The sequence below is a fragment of the Anabrus simplex genome, chromosome 1 (assembly GCF_040414725.1).
Source record: "Anabrus simplex isolate iqAnaSimp1 chromosome 1, ASM4041472v1, whole genome shotgun sequence".
In the NCBI taxonomy this organism is placed as follows: Eukaryota; Metazoa; Arthropoda; class Insecta; order Orthoptera; family Tettigoniidae; genus Anabrus; species Anabrus simplex.
Genome location: NC_090265.1, coordinates 1,226,175,961 through 1,226,198,131, shown reverse-complemented (window position 1 = coordinate 1,226,198,131; position 22,171 = coordinate 1,226,175,961). Strand labels below are relative to the sequence as shown.

General features: G+C 39.7%; 1 protein-coding gene across 1 annotated transcript in view; it reads left to right on the top strand.

The window, feature by feature from the left end:
* The window catches only part of LOC136858214 (very long chain fatty acid elongase 7), a 156,701-nt gene extending 139,666 nt beyond the window's left edge, over positions 1 to 17,035 (top strand). The window contains exons 7-8 of the mRNA XM_067137598.2: positions 3,014 to 3,150; positions 15,906 to 17,035. Of these exons, the coding sequence (XP_066993699.1) occupies positions 3,014 to 3,150; positions 15,906 to 16,079 (311 nt within the window). The 3' untranslated portion in view covers positions 16,080 to 17,035. The remainder of the gene's footprint in view (positions 1 to 3,013; positions 3,151 to 15,905) is intronic.
* Positions 17,036 to 22,171: the final 5,136 nt, after the last annotated feature.

Sequence of the window (22,171 nt, the reverse complement as noted above, 5' to 3'; positions counted from 1 at the left end):
CTTACAGTCAGTGACCACTGATGTAGTTTCTTAACACTTCGCTAAAACGCACAGAAGAAGAAGATGTTTGGTTTTTCAGGGCTCCTTGTAATATTTCGTTCTGGTAGCTTATAAATCAGAAATGTTATTTTTATAAAAGCAAATTTATCGTTCAGGTCTCATTCAATTTTTGGCTTTAATTTTAAGAATTTCTACTGACTGCAAATTCTCTCCAGTTCCGCAGTTGGCTTTGGCAAAACTAGGGGTGGCAGTGTAAATGTTGCCAGTTGCTGAAATGGATTGGTGTCACTTGCATCACAGACTTTCGTCAACTTACACCAGAAGTTACCGTTGTTCAGAACTTGAAACCATTTTACAAAGGACACGTTTATTCAAATGATAAATTCAGCTTTGCACTGGCGTCAAAGTTACATGATTCAAGAAGAGGAATCAATGACTCTATACCAACTTTAAGTGCATTTGACGCTTGAAGAAGTGACACATTACTAAGAAAGAAAGAAAGGAAGAAAGTAAGAAAGAAAGTCGCACGGAAGCATTCCTTGCTTCCTTATTTTTAAGGGTAGGCCTATGCCCTGCATCTCAGCTCCGCAGCTCGCCTTCTGATGGCACCACAATTGTAAACGTCAAGAATATAAAATGTGACTATTGCATTATTATACTCTCTAGTATCATTGTATTAAAACCACCAAAATATCTACTGACTTGAGCATGAAAAGAGTAGATTTCTCACTGCCTACTACGAGTTAAAATTTACCTACTGAAAAAGAGTAAAGAACCCCCTAGATTTAGTGGGAAAACGACCGTGTTGGCAACACTAGTTATCAAGGATCCCATAATTGACTTTGTAGTACTTTGTTAGAGTGGCAATATCTGTTTAGATAACGGTGTTAACTTGGCCTGTTTCCAAAATGGAGCTACACAGTTTTCTACTGCTGGTGTTGAACTTACGGACATACAAAATTGTAATTATTTTGAAAAGTTTTCGAGAAAGAATTATTCCAACGTGATTCATTTGTCAGCCGTGGGCTGCCCCGCTCGAGTAAATAACAAAGTAAATGCCAAGAGACGCACTGCATATCGTCGTCTTTCTTTTAAAACCTCGTATGTCTCAATGCTCTTCCGACCCATAATATCCCTTAAGACTGGTCACGCCTCCTAGGCGCATATTTATATGCAGTCCATCAGAATAATTTTCATTCTGTCCATTTTCCTCTGCGATGCTGTAAAGGATAACTAACCTTAAATACATTATACTGTAGGACTGCATAAATTCGCCATGCAAACAACATCCGTACAATACGGTATGATAAGGTCCATTTTCCTTTACAGGAGCAGCATGCGAAAATGAACACAACGAAAATTATTCTTATGGACTGCATATCCATATGTGGTCGAGGGGCGTGACCAGTCTTAAGGAATATAATGGGCGGGAAGAGCATTGAGACATACGAGGTTTTAAAAGAAAGCCGACGATACGAAATATGAACAGTTGACGTACGTATCGCGTTCTTTCACCTCCCTCCGACAGCTAGGTACTGTGTAGAGATGAGAAGAATGCAAGAGTGAGGAATGTGGCCTGCAAGCACGAACTTCCTGTTCTGCCCAGACAGATCGGCTCTTATCTGCTCTTATCTGCTACACAAAAACATTGACTCACACTTCGCAGTTTGCTGGATTACAACTGACAAGAGCGAAGAGCTGCCAGTAGAAGACAATATAAAGTCGTCTGGGTAGTAGCAGAGTTGCTATAGTAACCATTGCGTCACTGGCTCTGCTGGTGAAAACCCCTTCGCCCCGTTCCTCACCAGGCACGTGCATTCTTCTGATCTCCCAACAATATTCGCTTTACTGCTTTCATAAACACACTAGGATACATGTTATAATTTGACACCTTTCATATTGTCGTAGCGACAGGTAAAGGTAGAACGAATATGTGACGGTTTCATAGGGATAGTTTATTCTGGCGTGATATTAAACCACTCAGGACTGATAGAGCTGGTTGCACGGCACAGACCACGTAGCTGTTAGTTTCTATTCGGGTGATGGTGGTTTCGAACCTCACTATTGGCAGCCCTGAAGATGGTTTCCCGTGGTCTCCCATTTTCACACCAGGCAAATTATGGGGCTGTACCTTAATTAAGGTCACGGCCGCTACCTTCCCACTCCTACAACTTTCCTTTCCCATCGTCGCCATAAAAACTATCTGTGTTGATGTGACGTAAAGCATATTGTAAGGCTAGGAAGAAGAAATCAGTCTTTATTGATTTGCATTTAGGGCTGTCGTCCAAGTGACAGGTTGCCTATCACATTTTACTTAGACATTTCTGAAATGATTAAAAAGAATTTGGAACTGTATCGATAATTGTAAAAATAATAATAAATATTCCATTTCCTAATTCCTCCTCCTAAAAATGAATATGTGCCCAAATTCTCCTCTTGTACTCCAACTTTATCTTCATATTATGATATTTATTACCTATAAAAGCCCCACTCAAGCTTATTCGTCTACTAACCTCACCCCACGTCATCTCTCTACTGACAGCTCTGAACATGTTGGTTAGTCGAGCAGCTCGTTTCTTTACTTCCAAGTCTTTCCAGCCCAAAATTTGCAACATTTTAGTGACACCCCCAGCGAATCGCGCTGCTCATCTTTGGATCTCTTCTATATCCCGTATGAAGTAATCCTGATGTGGGTCCCATATACTGGAAACAAACTTAACTGGGATCTTACCAGAGATTTATACGTTCTCTCCTTTACGTCCTTGCTACTATACCTTCATAACCACATGACGAGACCTTAACCTTTATTTACAATCTCGTTAATGTGATTATCCTGATGACGACTTTCCCTTAAATTAACACCTAAGTACTAACATGGGGAAATTTCACCCCATCAACAGTTACTCCTGCAACCGGACCCTTTTTCACTCCACCCCTCTCCAGACCTATCATTATATCAATGATACGTACACTGATAACAGTAAAATTGTTCACTACTATGCTTCTCTTCCAGGTGGTCATGGATTCTTTCTGGCTTTCATGAATACTGTAGTGCATACTATCATGTACACCTATTATCTGCTTACGTCCATCAGTCCTGAATATGGAAAATATATTTGGTGGAAAAAGCATCTAACACAATTGCAGATGGTGAGTACGTGGATACGTTCATGTGTCAGTCACACCTACGTACATTTATTTTTATTTGAATATTGTACTGTCATTTAAACTATTAAGCCTATTAAAATGTATGATATAATCATACGTCCATATAGGACATTAAATTAATTAAGTTCCTTGACGTGATTATCCTTGTCGCTTTGTTTTCAGTCTGACTTAGCAATGAAACCTGGGTAGACTAGGAATATGTTTTTCGTAAGCCGGAGTAAGCCTGAGTACTCAGCTGGCCTGGAATCACGGAAAAGGCGTGCTAGGGATATGGGGTGTAAGGTGGTTCCCCGTTGCTTTCTTCACTGAGCTAGTCGTTGATGTTACATACCTGTCTGCCAAGCGCACTGAAATGGACGCACCAACAGACCCTATGAGTGACATTTCCACACCGTTCATAACAGAGTGGTTGCTTAATAAATGGAGTTACTTACTTACTTACTTACTCCTTGACGCTACGGTCCTTGCAGAACCTTGGTCTCCGCAACAATCTTCTTCCAAAGCTCTCTGTCGATTGCCTTGGTCCTCCATCTCCGGACTCCCATGGTACGTAGATCAGTCTGCACCTCTTCTATCCATCGCTTTCTTGGTCTACCTCTACATCGTCTTCCACCTGGATGCCCCTCCAGCACTTTCTTAGGTTCTCTTGTAGTCTCCATTCGATGGACATGTCCTAGCCAACGCACTCTAGCAGTCTTCATCAAAGATACTATATCCTGCTCTTGGTACAGGTCTCTAAGCTCCTGATTAGATCTAATACACCATCCCAGTTCAGTTTTAACTGGCCCAAAAATCTTCCTCAAAACCTTTCTTTCCCATGTCATTAATCTATATTCTTCTGTTTTATTTAATACCCAGGTCTCAGCTCCATATGTAACCACTGGTCTAATGACAGTCTTATAAATGGTCAACTTAGCTTTCCTGGATATTTGTTTATTTCTTAATGTTGGAATTAAGGCAGCATAGCATCGATTTCCTGCAGCCAGTCTAGAGTTTATTTCCTTTTTTGTTTCATTTTGTGAAGTAATCAGAGAGCCTAGATATCTAAATTCCTGTACCCCTTCAAAACACTTTTCTCCACACCTCAGTGCATTTGGAGGTTGACGAGTTCTGGAACTCACTAGGAACTTAGTTTTGTTGTTATTCACTGCCAGTCCAATTTGCTGTGCTCCCCTCTCCAATTCTTCATAGGTTTCGAGAAGTGCATTCTTTGTACGAGAAATTATGGCCACATCATCTGCATATGCCAATATTTGAATTAGTCTATGATATTTGTTCCTTTCACGATTTCCAGTGATGGTACGCACAGCTGTTTCTAAAGCAATATTGAAGAGGACAGCAGACATTGGATCTCCTTGTCTCAAACCCACTTTTACATCGAAGGTTCGCGATACTTTCCCTTGTACGCATACCTTAGATTTACTTCCACTTAAAGCTGTTTTTACCAACCTAATCAGCTTCCCAGGATAACCAAGGGCTTTCATTTCGATGAGTAGTTTTCCTCTCAGCACTGAATCGTACGCTTGTTTAAAATCAACGTATAGTTGATACAGTGGTATGTTATATTCATAGCACCTCTCCAGGATGATCCTCATTGTAAAGATATGATCTATTGTTGAACGGTTTGCACGAAATCCACACTGATATTCTCCAAGATCCTGCTCTGCTTTGTGTGTTAGACGCTTAGATATTATTATGGTAAAAATCTTGTAGCCTATGCAAAGCAGAGATATCCCTCTGTAATTTTCACATTTCAATTTATTTCCCTTCTTAAGAATTGGGTACACCCAAGCTGTTTCCCATTCTTCTGGTAATTTCTCTGTTCGCCAGATTTCCAGTATCAACTTATACAATGATTGTATCAATACCGTTCCACCATATTTTAACAACTCAGCTGTTATTACATCTTCTCCTGGTGACTTATTATTCTTCATCGATAAGAGGACGCCTTTTACTTCTTCCAAAGTGGGTGGTTCACTATTGTATTCCTCAGATTCATCTTCATTAGATTCACTATTTGGCAATTCTAATTCATATTCTTCATTTTTTATTTTAACTGGATTCAAAACCTCCTCAAAATATTCTGCCCATCTATCTAATACTTCCTGGGTATTTCCAAGTAGTTGCCCATCCTTATTTTGTATGCAGCTTACTCTTGGTTGAAATCCACTTTTTCTCTGCTTTACGTTTCTATAAAACTTTCTACTTCTCTTATGCTCATAATCTTGTTGCATCTCTTTTATCAGATCTTTTTCCATTTCTCTTTTTTCTACAAAGATTCTTGGCTTCCCTTCTGCATTCCACATATGTTTAGTGAGTAGCTCTTGTTGCCCGTTGCATATATATCATCCTTGCTTTATTTCTTTTCTCCAAGGCTAGCTTTACTTCCTCATCATACCAATCCTTCTTTGGCTGTTTCTTTCTTTCTCCTAGTATCTCCTGGGCTGCATACGTGATGGCTTCCTTAATCACCCGCCATGATTCATCCACTGTTACTGCATTTTTATGGTTTTTCAAACCTTCTTCAACCTGTCTTTCATACTCCTTTTTCCTTGCATCATCATTTTGTTCTTGGTTAAATCCTTTCATCCTTTCTGCTTTACCTCTGACTCTTACCGCAAGCTTTTGTTTCAATTTAGCTTTCACCAAATAGTGGTCTGAATCTATATCCGCACCTCTATAAGTACGCACATCCTGTACATCTGTCGCATGTCTTTTATCAATCAGTATGTGGTCGATTTGATTCTTGGTGTTCCCATCTGGTGCCTCCCAAGTTTCTTTATGAATTCTCTTGTGCTCAAATGTAGTGCTACTGATTACCATATCCTTTGCTGTAGCGAAGTCAATAAGCCGTAACCCATTGTTGTTACTTTCCAAATGTAAACTCTGTGCTCCTATTGTGGGTCTAAATTCTTCCTCTTGTCCCACTTTTGCATTGAAGTCCCCAATTACTATTTTAATGTCATGTCTAGGTGCCTCATCGTACTGTTTCTCTAGTTCTTCATAAAACTTATCCTTTAGTTCATCCTCCTTTTCTTCCGTAGGTGCATGTACGCTTATAAGTGTATAATTGAAGAAGCGGCCCCTGATGTTCATTATACAGATTCTTTCATTTACTGCCTTGTAAGACATTAAGGTATGCTTGAGTTGTTTAGATATCATAAAGCCTGTTCCACAGATGTTATCGCTATTCCCACTGTTGATTAAAGTATAATCCTGTAAATCGAACATCTCAATTTCCCGCCATCTAATTTCTTGTAGAGCAGCGATTTCAACATTATACTTTCTTAGTTCCTCTTCTAGTTTTCTGCTTTTCCCTGGCTGGAGTAGGCTTCTCACATTCCAAGTCGCTAATACCAATCCATAACCATTTCCTCCCCTAGGTCGTTTATCAATTTTATCCGTCCGGTTTGTTCTTACTCTTTGCGGTTTCTCAACAGTTTTTTTTAACGGGATAGAGTTGTCAACCCTATGCCCAACCCCCAACCTGGAGGACCAGGGTATCCCTTTTAGTCTGGATCATCACCTTCGAACTGTCCAGCAAGGGAGGCCCTACCAGTAGCTAAGCTACCGCCGGCATAGCTCTCAGGATCTTTTGACCACACAAGCCCCACCACCACGACAAGGTAAAGATACCATCGATGGGGAAATGGGGTTACTAGCATAATAATGCTATTTGCTTTACGTCCCACTAACTACTTTTACGGTTTTCGGAGACGCCGAGGTGCAGGAATTTAGTCCCGCAGGAGTTCTTTTACGTGCCAGTAAATCTACCGACACGAGGCTGTCGTATTTGAGCACCTTCAAATACCACCGGACTGAGCCAGGATCGGGTTACTAGCATCACTTATACCTCAGTTACTTTCATATTGTCAAAGCTAAGGATGAGACCGAGACAGCTCAACGGAAGTAACAGACTTGTTGTAGCCCATACATGAGGACATGGCGCACTATAAACATTAGGCTTCGACAGCAAAATTGAAAACTGGAAGCAACAGATATGAAAGCAACGTGAATACATTTTTGGGCGTGGAAGAAAGGTATTTGCAGTAAGGAGCTAAAGGCTACCCAGGGTTGGTTTCTCCTCCAGACCCTTGAGTGTTTCCACCTCTAACGCCTCAAAGGCAGTGTCCTAGAGTGTGGGACATTTGGTCGGGGATATAACTGGAGAAGAGGACCAGTACCCTGTCCAGATGGTCTCGCTTGCTATACTGCACAGGCGCCTTGCGGGGTGTAGGAAGACTCGGAGCGATAGGCAAGGAAGAGGGAAGGAAGTGGTCGTCACTTTAAGTTGTACCATCCAGCGTTTGCCTAGAGAGGAAGTGGGAAACCACTTCGAGGATGGCTGAGGTGGGATTCGAGTCCCTCTACTCAGTTGACCTCCGGAGTCTGAGTGGATCCCGTTCCCGCCTCGAGCCGCTTTTCAAATTTCGTGGCAGAGACGGGAATCGAACCCTGTCCTCCGGAAGGTGGATGGGGGGCTAATCACAGTAACTACTAAACCCGAGAGGCGGACAGTTAAAGGCTAAGTAAAGAAAAAAGCCGACGAATGAAGCTTTGCGTATGAACCAGGTTTGATGTCGGGACACGTGAGGTAAAAATTATAGGAGAATAATAAACTCGGCTACAGAGCGTGAGAGAATCAGAGAAAGGCCAAGGTGATAATGGTTAACGAAATGAATGATTTCAAGGTGAGAGGTGTTGAAGAATACAACGGATTTAAAATACAGTGGTTGTATTTTGACTGGCAAGATTAAGGTCATTAAGCCGTCTATTCCATGTAACTAGAAGAAGCCAAGGCCGCAGCACTAACGAGGTCCCTCACAGAAGCTTGCACACTGCAAACTGAAAAGAATAACACTGTATAAGGAAGATTCGTTACACAAGACATTTCAGTCAAGTTTAGCCCCTATCTTCTTGACCTATGACTACTGACGAAATCACGTTTAAGAAGTGTCTGTTCAAAACGTGCTATTTCGATTTTTTAAATTATTTCGTCCACATGCATTACAGTACTTGAATACTATCGAATGGCATGAGCAATCTAGATTATAAATATGTAATTCCTTAAATGCAGTACCATATCCGATCATGGATACGTCCCGTGTGCCTTTTATTACACGTTTCTTGGCGTTTTTCCACAAATTCCTTAGGAGGGAAATAGCATCTTTTGATAATAATAATACCGGGCGAGTTGGCCCTGCTTGCATCCAGGAGATAGTGGGTTCAAATCGGCTACCCTGAAGATGGTTTTCCGTGGTTTCCCATTTTCACACCAGGCTAATGCTGGGGCTGTTCCTTAACTAAGGCCATGGCCGCTTCCTTCCCATTCCTAGGCCTTTCCTATCCCATCGTCGCCATAAGACGGTACGACGTAAAACAAACAGCAAAATAATAATTATAATACAAGCGTGTGGCCACCGGAGAGGCACGGGCTGGTCTTTCTAGTTGACGCCGCATGGGCGACCTGCGTGTCTATGATGGATTATAATGCTGAAAGCGGCAAAAATACCTAGCCCTCGAGCCTTAGGAATTAACCAAAGAAAGTTAAAAACCAGCCAGTAATCGAACCCTGGAGTTCTTGGACCAAAGGCCAACATGATTACCATCCATGCAGGAGTCGGACATTCACCTAGATGTCGCTATCTTCAACTAGTCAGAAGGTATCTGAAATGAAGAATTTAGGTAGGCCATCCTGTACGTATGCAATTATGTGTGTATCGATTTTTGTCCATTACATTTATGAATATTTGTTATTAAAACAAAAAAATTAAACAGTGTTTTGTGTACTTCGTCTAGTAGCAACACATGAATTTGGAATTTTGTTCTAAATAAATATTAATTGACGTATTTATTCGTAATCGTCATTGTTCGGTACCACCCAGGGGTCACGTGTAGGGTACTTGTTCAGCGGTAAAGTTAGGGCTCTATGCCCTCTCTTACAGTTAACCACAATATTTACAGTCTAAAATAAGTAAGGTAAGGGTTATTCTGCCCGAAGGCAGGTTCGAACCTCCGCAGAAGTATTCTTGAGCCGGAGTTTACGTGCGGTAGGATGGCCAGTTCCTTTCCGCTCCTCCATTCCCTTATCCCACACCAACAGCGCGTGGCAACCCATCCAACTCCTGACCACGCCCAATGTTGCTTAACTTCGGAGATCTCACGGGATCCGGTGTTTCAACACGGCTACGGCCGTTGGCGTCTAAAATAAAATAATTGAAATAGTTAAAATACAGCTAATATAATTTAAAATTCATTTAAACAAATAATTAACAAACTAAGTTAATATTAACTGACAATTTAATTTCAGTTTAAAACTTAAGGTAGACATAAAATAAAATAAAATTTATCAACGGCCATTGAAGTTAAGAATGAGAAATATTTCGTCCAAAGACACTATTAACCTTGTTTAACTCATTTGTAAGGTCCAGACTTGAGTATGGCTCAGTTGTTTGGAACCCAGTGACCACAAAAAATATCAATCTTATCGAGAGTACTCAAAACAAGCTTTTAAAATTCATGACTTATAAAATCACAGGAAATTACCCAACCTTCATAAATTACTCAGGTATGCTGAAGGAACATGGTGTGAATAGCTTGCACCACAGACGAAGTTGCAAAGATTTGACTTTCCTGTATAAAATAATTAATTCTGTAATTGATGACTCAAACATATTGAAATCAATAACATTTTATGTGCCACATAAACTAAGTCGTCCTAGAAATATATTCTTTCTATCAAAGGCTAAGACCGAAATACATAAGAACTCCCCAATTAACAGAGCAATGAGGCTCTACAACAATATTCATCCTTATGTTGATATTTTTAGTATGGCTGAAGCTACATTCATTTTCGACATATAACACTGTACTTCTGAACATAATTTAATATATTATGAAGATTTAAAAAAAAGGAATAATAGTATAAACTAGTATAAATGTTGTAAACCTTGTTTTTTAAATGTATTACATTCCAAGTGGAAATCCTATTAAAATAATTGTTTTAAATATTATACTGATTTTAATTAGAATGTATTAGTAATGTAATGTATTATTAGTTATATTAACCATAATTATTCTTTTTTATTTTTTTTATTTTAGTAATGTGACTTGTGTGTCAGAGTAATTAAGTTTTAGGATTACTCTAACTAGGTAGTGGTTTTTGTTCTTAATATGTATTTTTAACATGTAAGTAACAATTGTCGTGAACATTGTAATTGGGACTAATGACCTGTTATGTTCACAATAAATAAATAAATAAATAAATAAATAAATAAATAAATAAATAAATAAATAAATAAATAAATAAATAAATAAATAAATAAATAAATAAATTTAAATGTTAAATTAAAGGAAAGCTGAACATTATTTAAGAGCAAGTATTGAACCCTTTTGGTTGTCTGTCATTTACCTCGGCAGCATGAGCGGTATGCATTTGTAGATTCTTGTGTTTACAGGGGTTTTTACGGGCTCTGTCACTTATTGACGTGATGGACGGGGAGAAAGAGAGGCCTAGCTACTTTAAATGAAAGGAAGCGTTTTACTGACTAAAATTTATTGCACTCAAGAAACATAAAATTATGAAAAACTGAAATTATGAAACAAACTCAACCAACAATTAATACATAATTAATTTAAAACAAGTAAATTCCATCGATATATATTGTTTTGTGAGTTGCATGGGTTACTGTTAAGAAGAGTTTCTGCCAAGTTTCATACTAAGTAAACAACTCATTGTAAACCTTTTTTTCAGCTATTTGTTGTGTCATTTAATTTCATGTGCACATATTAATTTAATTATCTATTATGTCTGTATTGTTATATTAATTTAACTTTCTAAAACAGTATGTAAAATTTGCAATTGTTTGAACGGTTGACCTTTCGAGAATGTGGTAACTTCTCTCAGTAGATTAGTGAATAAGTTTGTCGACCTCTCTTCTAAGGGATCTCTAAGGTTCTGCCCTACACTGAGGCTTCATAAGATGATGTGTATGAATATTGCACCTCCTTTTCCTTGTGCAATTCTTCGAATTCCCAAGAGCTCAGTTGTATGTGTTCACGTGACATTTCTTAGATTCAAGATATATGAGTGATTTCACACTGAAAAAATTATTCTCTTGGCTTCCTGCCTTTTGAAATCTGGGTTTTAAATATGCGACAATGGCTTTAATATTCTTGAAAAGAGGTCCCCGAGTGGTTCCGACTTGACGCACGGTGAACATTTCATGGTTTGGCTTCAGACTAGGAGACTGTCATTCTGGAATGGATCATCCGTCCAAGTAGATTGATAATCTCACGCAATCCGTAGGCAAACGAATGTCGGCAAAATATTGACAGCTATTCCAAGCCCACTGGCTCACACAGAATATGCAAATGACGCACTGTTTCATTGGCTGAGTCTAATGGGTTCTGTATGAACACAATAATGTTACTATTTGAGAATCCAACTAGCCTTCGGGCTGATCACCTAACAGAAAATGGAACTAAATGATAATGAAAATCCACAGCCTGTTTCCAGTCATTCGACCGGGTCAGAAATTGAATGAATAAAACCCCCCATCTAGCGGCGAGGATAGGAATTGTGCCGGCTGCCTGGGAAAATTATTAATGAATGACATGTGAAATGAAATTATATAGAAGAGTGTAGCTGGAAAGGGAAAACCGGAGTACCCGGAGAAAAACCCTGCACCACATCCTCCTTGTCCAGAACAAATCTCACATAGAATGAGCGGTATGTGAACAACGGAACCCAGCGGTGAGAGGCCGGCGCGCTGCCGCCTGAGCCACGGAGGCTCTGGAATTAAATACTACAGTATATTAAAAATCATGCATGATCCTAATAAATTCCACTAATGAGATTAAAATAACACATAATTAAAACTAAATAACTTGAGTATTCACTCCGAAGGCCGATTGGATACCCAACAGCTCCGCCACCAGCCGCCATGGATGGCCTATGTGTCACTAAAGAGGTATACTAGGGAAATGAGGAATGAAGTGGTTTCCTGTTGCTTTCCTCACCGGACCATAGGTTGCTATTACATACCAGCCTGCTAAGCCCACTGAAATGCTTGAAGCAATTGATCCTATGAGTAACTTTTTTACACCATTCATAATAGGGACTGGCTGCATAAATAATGGCATTGCTAGCATCATTAATACCTCATACTGTCAAACATACATACATACTTACTTACATACATACATACATACATACATACATACATTATCATTATAGACTGTTATGCCTTTCAGCGTTCAGTCTGCAAGCCTCTGTGAATTTACTAAACGTCGCCACATTCCTCGATTTGCAACTAGTGTTGTGGCCTCATTTAGTTCTATACTTCTTATTTTTAAATTGTTAGAAACCGAGTCTAACCATCGTCGTCTTCGTCTACCTCTACTTCTCTTACCCTCCATAGTAGAGTCCATTATTCTCCTAGGTAACCTATCCTCCTCCATTCGCCTCACATGACCCCACCACCGAACCCGGTTTATGCGTACAGTTTCATCCATCGAGTTCGTTCCTAAATTAGCCTTTATCTCCTCATTCCGAGTACCCTCCTGCCATTATTCCCACCTGTTTGTACTATCAATCATTCTTGCTACTTTCATGTCTGTTACTTCTAACTTATGAATAAGATATCCTGAGTCCACCCAGCTTTCGCTCCCGTAAAGCAAAGTTGGTCTGAAAACAGACCGATGTAAAGATAGTTTCTTCTGGGAGCTGACTTCCTTCTTACAGAATACTGTTGATTGCAACTGCGAACTCACTGCATTAGCTTTACGACACTTTGATTCAATCTCACTTAATATATTACCATCCTGGGAGAACACACAACCTAAATACTTGAAATTATCGACCTGTTCTACCTTTGTATCACCAATCTGACATTTAGTTCTGTTGAATTTCTTACCTACTGACATCAATTTAGTCTTCGAGAGGCTAATTTTCAATACCATACTCATTGCACCTATTTTCAAGTTCCAAGATATTAGACTGCAGGCTTTTGGCCCCATCTGCCATTAAGACCAAGTCGTCAGCATAAGGCAGACTGCTTACTACATTTCCACCTAACTAAATCCCTCCCTGCCATTTTATACCACCGGGCGAGTTGGCCGTGCGCGTAGAGGAGCGCGGCTGTGAGCTTGCATCCGGGAGATAGTAGGTTCGAATCCCACTATCGGCAGTCCTGAAGATGGTTTTCCGTGGTTTCCCATTTTCACACCAGGCAAATGCTGGGGCTGTACCTTAATTAAGGCTGTTCCGAGGTATCTGTGGAACAGCAGAGGTGAAAGAAGGTGCGGGGGTGAACAGGTCTCAAAATACGAAATTAAAGATAAGATAAAATTTAACAAGGTTATATTTTCTTAGCAAAATCAAGAAATAACAAGAATGGCAGGTACAGAGTAGAAAGGCAACAAATGTACAATTACAGTATTCACAGGATTTGGGCTTCGAGCCCCGGACTCACAATTCTTGAGCAATTAGCCCAACTTTACCCAAAAACAAGATTCGACAAAGAGGCAGAAGACCCCAATCATGTTCAGGAGCACTTGCTCCCAATTACAAAATAAAGCCTCCTCGAGGCACCCAAAATCAATTTCAAAAGAGCAATCCGCTCTCAAAGTTTTAGCCTATCAAAGGCCACACCAAACTCGACTTTCCAGCTGTCCTCCAAGGACATAGACACAGGGGTAAAAAGATACCCAACCTACTGAGGCCTATTAAGTGAAGAAACAGAAATATTACATGGCCTCAACAATACCAATTTGAGAGGAGGCGAAGCTGCACTCCTAATACATTTTGTTTAAAACCTACTTGGCACTAGGCCGTTAATGCAAGGGCTAATCCCATACTAAAGAGGTGACTTATATGAGAAGACAATTTACATTACGCTAGAAGAAACGGTTGAGAAAATAAGTTCACCTCGAAGCAATATAAGTGGGAGCTCGAGAGGGTTAAGCACTCTCTATCCCAATTTGTAGTTAAAACAGAAGGAATTGATACCGAGTGTCTTTACATTTTAAAGGAAAGTTACATGGAAAAGGCTTCGGACCTGCCCCGAGAGTTAAACTGCTGAGCTAGCAAGAAAAGAAGTTATTAAAAGGCCATTACCTTGTGGTTGAACTGCTGCCCGAAGAAAGAGGCGCTTCCTCCCCCCCCCCCCCCCCCTGCTACGTACTTTACACAAAGATAGGTGTTACTGAAGTGGCGCCGAGACCCGAAAATCAGCAGTTTATATACTCTCGCGGAAAGTTCGAGGCGTTTCAAGAATGAGAACACCCTCCCACAAGAATTTTATTGGCTAGGGTTAAGCAACATATCCAAGTTGTAGAAGATACACCTGATTGGTCATAAATTAATTAAAGAAATTCGGGATTGGCTAAATTCAAACCTGGCCGAAGGAAGGGGTTAATATTGCCAACATAAACAATAACTGAAAGAAATTTAACAAAGAACAAACTTATGAACACAAAATTTCTTCAAAAACATAGTTCTTTCACTTCGCACTAGGGTGCATAATTGTATTTCTTCAGTAGTGCCATCTGGAAGAGAATGTCCACACTTCTTACTACAGGCAAAACAAAAATATATCGAAAACGACCCAGTTCAGAGACTTCAAAATTTACAAGTAGTGACATCTTCTGAGAAACTAGAAAATTAACACAGTAGATAAAGTTCAGGCTTCCTCCAGTAGGGGAGTTTCAACTGGCGCAAAGTATGAATTAGCGACGTGGAGGTGTACCACCCGGTACAAAGGCCACGGCCGCTTCCTTCCAATTCCTAGGCCTTTCCTATCCCATCGTCGCCATAAGACCTATCTGTGTCGGTGCGACATAAAGCCCCTAGCATTTTATACCTTTCAGCAGATGATCCATGTAAACTACGTACAACAAAGGTGAAAGATTACAGCCTTGTCTAACCCCTGTAAGTACCCTGAACCAAGAACTCATTCTACCATCAATTCTCACTGAAGCCCAATTGTCAACATAAATGCCTTTGATTGCTTTTAATAATCTACCTTTAATTCCATAGTCCCCCAGTATAGCGAACATCTTTTCCCTCGGTACCTTGTCATATGCTTTCTCTAGATCTAAGAAACATAAACACAACTGCCGATTCCCCTCGTAGCATTTTTCAATTACCTGGCGCATACTGAAAATCTGATCCTGACAGCCTCTCTGTGGTCTGAAACCACAATGGTGTCAAAACCAAGGATTAAACTGAGGCAGATCAATTTAAGTGACAAATTTCTTCTAGCCCATACGAAAAGACATAGTGCATTGAAACACTAGGTCTCACCAGGAAGGGCATGGCATACATAGTAGTAATATGTTTTCCTTACAGATATAATATTAAACGTTACTGCATAGGTCCAGTTACAGTCTCTTATAAATTTATCTATTTCTGAGGCACACAAACACACACATTCATACTATAAGCATCTTTCCTCTTCAGGTAGCCTAGTTTCGGCAGGCGTTCTTAAATTTTGATAATGAGCTGGTGTCTCCGACTCTAGTTGGAAGGGAATTCCATAATCTGGCGCCGGCCATCACAAATGATCTCTTACCTTTATTTGCGCGGTGCGCAGAAATAGAAACAAAGGAGCCCGAACTGGTACTTAATTCATATGTGTGTGTGAGTGTGTATGCATACTTTCACTGTGACACTTCACTTTTCTGATAACTCTAATTAATAATGCAAATTAACAATTGACGTATTCTCTTAACAGACGCAGTTTTTGCTGAACTTCATCCATATGGCCCTGCCCCTCGTTTGGACGGACTGTGATTATCCCAAGTGGGGACTCTGGATCATCTGCCCGCAAAACATTATCATCTTCTTGCTGTTTGCTGACTTCTACAAGAAAACGTACATCGACAAGTCGCACAAGAAGGGACTTTAACACTCATTTAACGTAGTCACAACGAATTTATAATAACTGTGCATAATGTTTGGATTTAAACTGCTATCACCCGATATATATGTGTGATCGGCTGGCCTTGTTTAGTTGTACAGTAAAATTCGACGTATAAGAAGGCGAAATTACGTTCAGGGCACTGCTCATGCACAAGCATGGAAGACAGACCTGTCGTGAGAACTTTGGTATGAAAATCAACAATGAAGATGAATTCCTCTACATCAACCGTATATCGTATTGTAGTGACTGGATTAAAGATGAAACGGAATTATTTTATGCAGGAAGTGTAATGGAACCAGGCCCATTTCATAGGTGTGGCTTCTCCGCCTCTCACTCTCAGGTCCCGGATTAAATACAACTATACACTGTTTAAAAGATTGGATAGATGAACATGACTCACGATCTAGAGTGAGTAACTAGCCTTTATGGGAGGCAGAATTCGTAAGGTTGATCACATAACTTACCAATATCCGGAAGTCAGTTAGCTGAACACAAGTAGTCTTCATAGAATAACTGTGCATAATGTAAGAACTACGGGGAATATGTCCTGCATGCCATAATACGGTTCTGTTAAAGGATTAGCGTCACTATTAGAACACATACTATTCAATACTTCCTTCTTTACAGAGCCGTACTGCAAGCTGGAGGACCCTTAAAGAACGTTGATCTAGTTCGTCTAGTTCTAGGGCGAAGGTCGGCAACCCGTCGGTCGTGATTTAGCGGTAGTTCATGAGAATAGATTTAATAGATCACGAGCTTTAAGGACACAAAAGATTCAAATTACCACGCAAGTGCTACGGGAAATGCGTTTTGCATTTTGACATTGCTTTCATCGCTTATGAGCAGGCCCTGCAACGGCTGAACATATTATTTATATCTCATGTGTGTGATATAGTGAGGATTTACAGCCTCCCAGTTGTCATATTTATCAATTATTTGTGTTTCGTAAAAACTAACAAATATTGATCTGTGATTCCGCTAGAGAACCCATTGACAGTGCATTTCGCATTTGCTTTAATATGCCTCTGTGAATCCTTATTTTAAAGCATGAACTTCATTTTCAATTTGGAACTAGATTAACTTAAGAGTTGAAAATTTGAAACCTTGTATTTTACTCAGTGTTACCATTTATTAATAAAGGTGCCTTCTGAGAAGTGTTCCTGTCAACTCTCACACTTAGTAAATATCTGATTGTAAATTTGTCCTTTTTCAGCTACTTTTTGTATTATTTATTTCCATGTACATATATTCATTTCATTAACTATTGCATTTTTATTGTTATATTAATATTATTTTCCAAAGTAGCATGTCAAATTGCAATTGTTTGAAAATGTTCGAAAATGTGAGAACATATCAGTAGATTAGTGATTTAGGTTGTCGGCTGCTATTCTAAGGGATCTCTAAGGTTCTCCTCTACATTATGGCTTCGTAAGATGATATATATGACCAATGCGATTCCTTTCCTTTGTACAACATTTCGAAGAAGGCAGTGTGGGCTGGAGTACTCTGAGAAATAGAGGAAGCAGATATACTTCTTTAGCCCACACTACGGTTCCTTTAAGTTACAGTGAACTAAAGGGAGTCCGCCTCTGTGGTGTAGTGGTTAGTGTGATTAGCTGCCACCCCCGGAGACCCAGGTTCGATTCCCGGCTCTGCCACGAAATTTGGAAAAGTGGTACGAGGACTGGAACGGGGTCCACTCAGCCTCGGTAGGTCAATTGAGTAGAGGCGGGTTCTATTCCCACCTCAGCCATCCTGGAAGTGGTTTTCCGTGGTTTCCCACTTCTCCTCCAGGCAAATACCGGGATGGTACCTAACTTAAGCCCACGACCACTTCCTTCCCTCGTCCTTGTACATCCCTTCTAATCTTCCAATCCGCCCTCAAGGCCCCTGTTCAGCATAGCAGGTGACGGCGCCTGGGCGAGGTACTGGTTATCCACCCCAGTTGAACCCCCGACCCAGAGTCTGAATCTCCGGGACACTGCCCTTGAGGTGGTAGAGGTGGGATCCCTCGCTGAGTCCGAGGGAAAAACCGACCCTGGAGGGTAAACAGATAAAGAAGAAGAAGAAGAAGAAGAAGAACCAAATAGAGGTTTTGAGTTGAGAAGTTTACAGCCGAGGCGTCCTACGAGGCCAGAATTTCGAAACATAAAAATGAAAAACTTTCACCCTTTCACAACATTTTATTCCATTTATTTATTTTATTTATTTTTACTTGAATAATTTTACAATTTTATTAAGTAACTTAGTACCATAAATTTCTGCTTTCCACGACACTGGTGGCCATAATTTTGAAACATTTTAATGTAAGAAATTAGGTAATTATTATTTGAATTTATTTTTACGAGAACATTGAAACAGAATACTTATCTTCGTTCTTCAAGGAAATATGTTCATTTTATGTTAAACAAAGTCCTTCTTAAGCCTAATAACTGTGAACATTCATATAATGTTGTCTAGTTTTTATGTGGTATTTTTTGCATTCATAGTAAGGTTAGAGCTTTGTTAGATTACATTAATCATCACTGATCTAAGATGTATGATTTTTACACCATTTCACAAGATTTCACGTTGCCTTTAGTTGAGAACTGACATTTTCCTTAGTGACCTGGCCTTAGGCTATACTATTTTGAAAAAAATATCCTTACAACAGTTCTCGCAGACACATCATTTTCAGTATATTGCAGAACTACCTCGTTTCCTTGAGAGGATTTCCTGCGATCTCTTGGTGAAGAGCTGCAAATACCTTGCGATTACTTTAGATTTCCACCAGACCATGGAGCTGTTTATTTTTGTGGTGAATTTGTATTTCTGGTACACTTGCAGAACTGCAGGCACTGCATCATATTCACCAGTTCGTCTGAATGTCTCCTCGTATGTGTAGTCTTATTCACGAAGGAGGATTGCATACAGGGTAACCAGTCCTTTCTTAGAGCCATTTCTAGAATATTTTACATTGTCACTGGCACTCACCAAGGTGACCTAGGTTCAAATATCGCTAGCCTCGTCAACGTACTGAGATGATCCTGACCAATGACACTTAAGCGTCAGCGTTGGGAAACATCTCTGCTTCTGCCGTAGTCATGGGCATAGTTATTCAAATTTCCAGCAGTTTTACTAGTTCAGAAAAAGTGTACTCTAAATTATTTTTAGTGAAAGCTCTATGAGCATGGCGGAGCTCTTCTGTCATGTTTACAACTTTTAGTCGGTGCGAAATCAATTTGCCTTCGGTTGTAGATTAGTACTCACAGCTACTTTGAGTATCTTGCTGAACGCTGACAATAACATTCTACCGAGCAGTTTGGCGACTCTCAGGTGATCTGTGAATGAAACGTGATCTTCATCTTGAACAGAAATGATGTCTACACTTCCTTTGCAGGAGCGGAGTCATTTGATATGCTTCTTCTCTTGTCCGATGGGGAGCTAGAATCTGAAAGTTGAATTTCATCAGTGCTCGCCTTTAACATTCTTCACATGAAGTTGGAAATGATAGAGAGCTTTTCGAACTTCAATTAAGTAGGTTTCGCTTTTCTGCATTTGTTTGAACAGAATGTCGAAGTTGAGCACATGAAACACGGAAAGCCAGTATACGGAAGATGGATCTTTTAAGGTACGGATGGGGGACATCAGATTTACGCAACGTGACTAAGTCAATTTATTTTATTTATTTCACATCTTCAGAACAGTTGATCAGGTCCTTTCTCTTTTCAAAGACGAAGTTAACTTTCCTGCTGTTGTAATTCCATCGAGTAGGAACACCTCTCGGAGGACGTTTCTGCCCTTCTTGGTCTAAAATTTTGTTTCGTTTCCATGACCTACAGTAAAATGTCGGTACGCCTGAAGGAAAAAAGATTTGATAAACTATTCTTTTAAACTGCCTTTTCAATCACCGAATTAAGGTGGTGCGCACACAAATTCATATAGTTGGCTTTTGGAAAATGTTCTTTTATTTTTCCCGGGACTTTGTCAACGCTCCGCCTCATAACTGCAGCGCCATCACGACTCTGTGCTGTCAATATTGTACCGGGAAATGATTATGGGGCCAGAGCATGGGAAGTATCTCAGGTAGTGTGCGGTTACTGTTGGAGCTGGTACAGAGAAGGATAATTTCACATGGCGAATAATAGATGGTAACTAAAATTTTTGACAATATTTATTGATATTCACAAGTAAATCACCCTGCTGTTGATTTATCAAAATTAAATTTTCAATCGATCTTTTCAAAATGCAAAAATGAAATATATGCGCTGTTATATTCGGAGACATCCACTTGATGTTAGCAATGTCCAAAATGAATACCAATTTTCTGAGATCTCAAACACCCTACAGTTCATCTAGGATCTCTTATATAGACTCAAATTCAAAATAACACTTTGTACATATAACTTCATTTAACCAAATTTCTAGATTGCATAGAAATTAAGTCCATCACTTGTGATGCAAACCTAAAGTTTTTATAAGATTACTAAACATAATATTAACTCACACTTCCTTTAAAAGTCTGATAGTTCAAATAAATATTTTCAATCACTTGCTGAAAACTTCTACAGTTCATCTAAACCAATTATGAGACGGTAAAATAGTGCATTTGTTTTATGGTAAGCCATATAGTTCATCTAAGTGAAATTACTTCAATTTACACAAACTTTAAAGAGAAACCTACAGTTTTAAATAAGACCTGAAGTTTTCTTGAATAACCTCCTACAATTATTATAAACAGTAGGATTAGAATCAATACGAAGCACTTTTCCTTTAACGAATGTAGCACTGTGAATGACTGAGTGCTTTATAGAAAAGTCAGTTAGTGTCTAAGTGCAATTACTCACTGAAAATATAAGAAAAACATTGATATCACATTTAATCTGCTCATAAGGATAGATGAAGTACTGTCCTGCGGCTTGGTGACAGGAACTTTCTGCAGCGTGCAGCCCGAACTCGAACTCGGCACCAGCAGCGTAACACGTTCCATCCCATGAAGACACCACGTTATCATCCCTCGATGAAACCGCAATTAATCCCAAGCTGGAGATGACGTTCTACGTAGTGTAACATCACGACACTTCGCTAAGATTTCCGATGTTTTTGTAAAGAGAAATGTTCAAACAAGGAAAGTTCAATTGGCGCAATACAACGAGCTGTAGGACTCTTAATTATTATTAATGAGTTGTACTTTACACTGACATAAGTTTTAATGCACAGTTTGTACTCGCACTTTTGTTCTACGATATTAAATACGTGACTCAGAATATCACAGTCTATGCTACAGTTTGAACCATAAGTCAAGTTATTGCAGTAATAACCTGAGATCGTTTTCAAAATGGAAAGCGCAGTCTTTCACTCACAGTTTCTAAAACATGAATTGAACACTATCACAGTTCATAATAATCACTGATTATGTCTTAAATTCAATCCTAGAGTAACTATCATGGTCCGTGAAACATTCGAGAAAATGCAATTAATATCACTCCTATAACAGTCTCTTAAATACTAATGTTCACAGTTTAAGAGGTTTTTATGAATGAATTTGCATGACACAAGTTCGTATAACCTAATATTGCCATAAAATGTCCTTAACATACAGTTCGTTTCTTACGGTAATAATCGAAAATTCGAGAAAATGCGTGAAAAATAGTCACATTTAGTCCTATTAATTATTGAATATTCGAGTGGAATGGTATTTCAAACAGTTCACAATCGTAACTGTATAGGGAAAATGCGTCTCAAAATTAATGAAGTTGTCATACATTGAAAGTTCAGTTTATCATGCACAATTTCCTAGTGACCGGGCGAGTTGGCCGTGCGCGTAGAGGCGCGCGGCTGTGAGCTTGCATCCGGGAGATAGTAGGTTCGAATCCCACTATCGGCAGACCTGAAGATGGTTTTCCGTGGTTTCCCATTTTCACACCAGGCAAATGCTGGGGCTGTACCTTAATGAAGGCCACGGCCGCTTCCTTCCAACTCCTAGACCTGGGCCCCTGGCCCCTGGGCCTTTCCTATCCCATCGTCGCCATAAGATCTATCTGTGTCGGTGCGACTTAAAGCAAATTGTAAAAAGGGAAGTGTGCCTTACTCTGAAC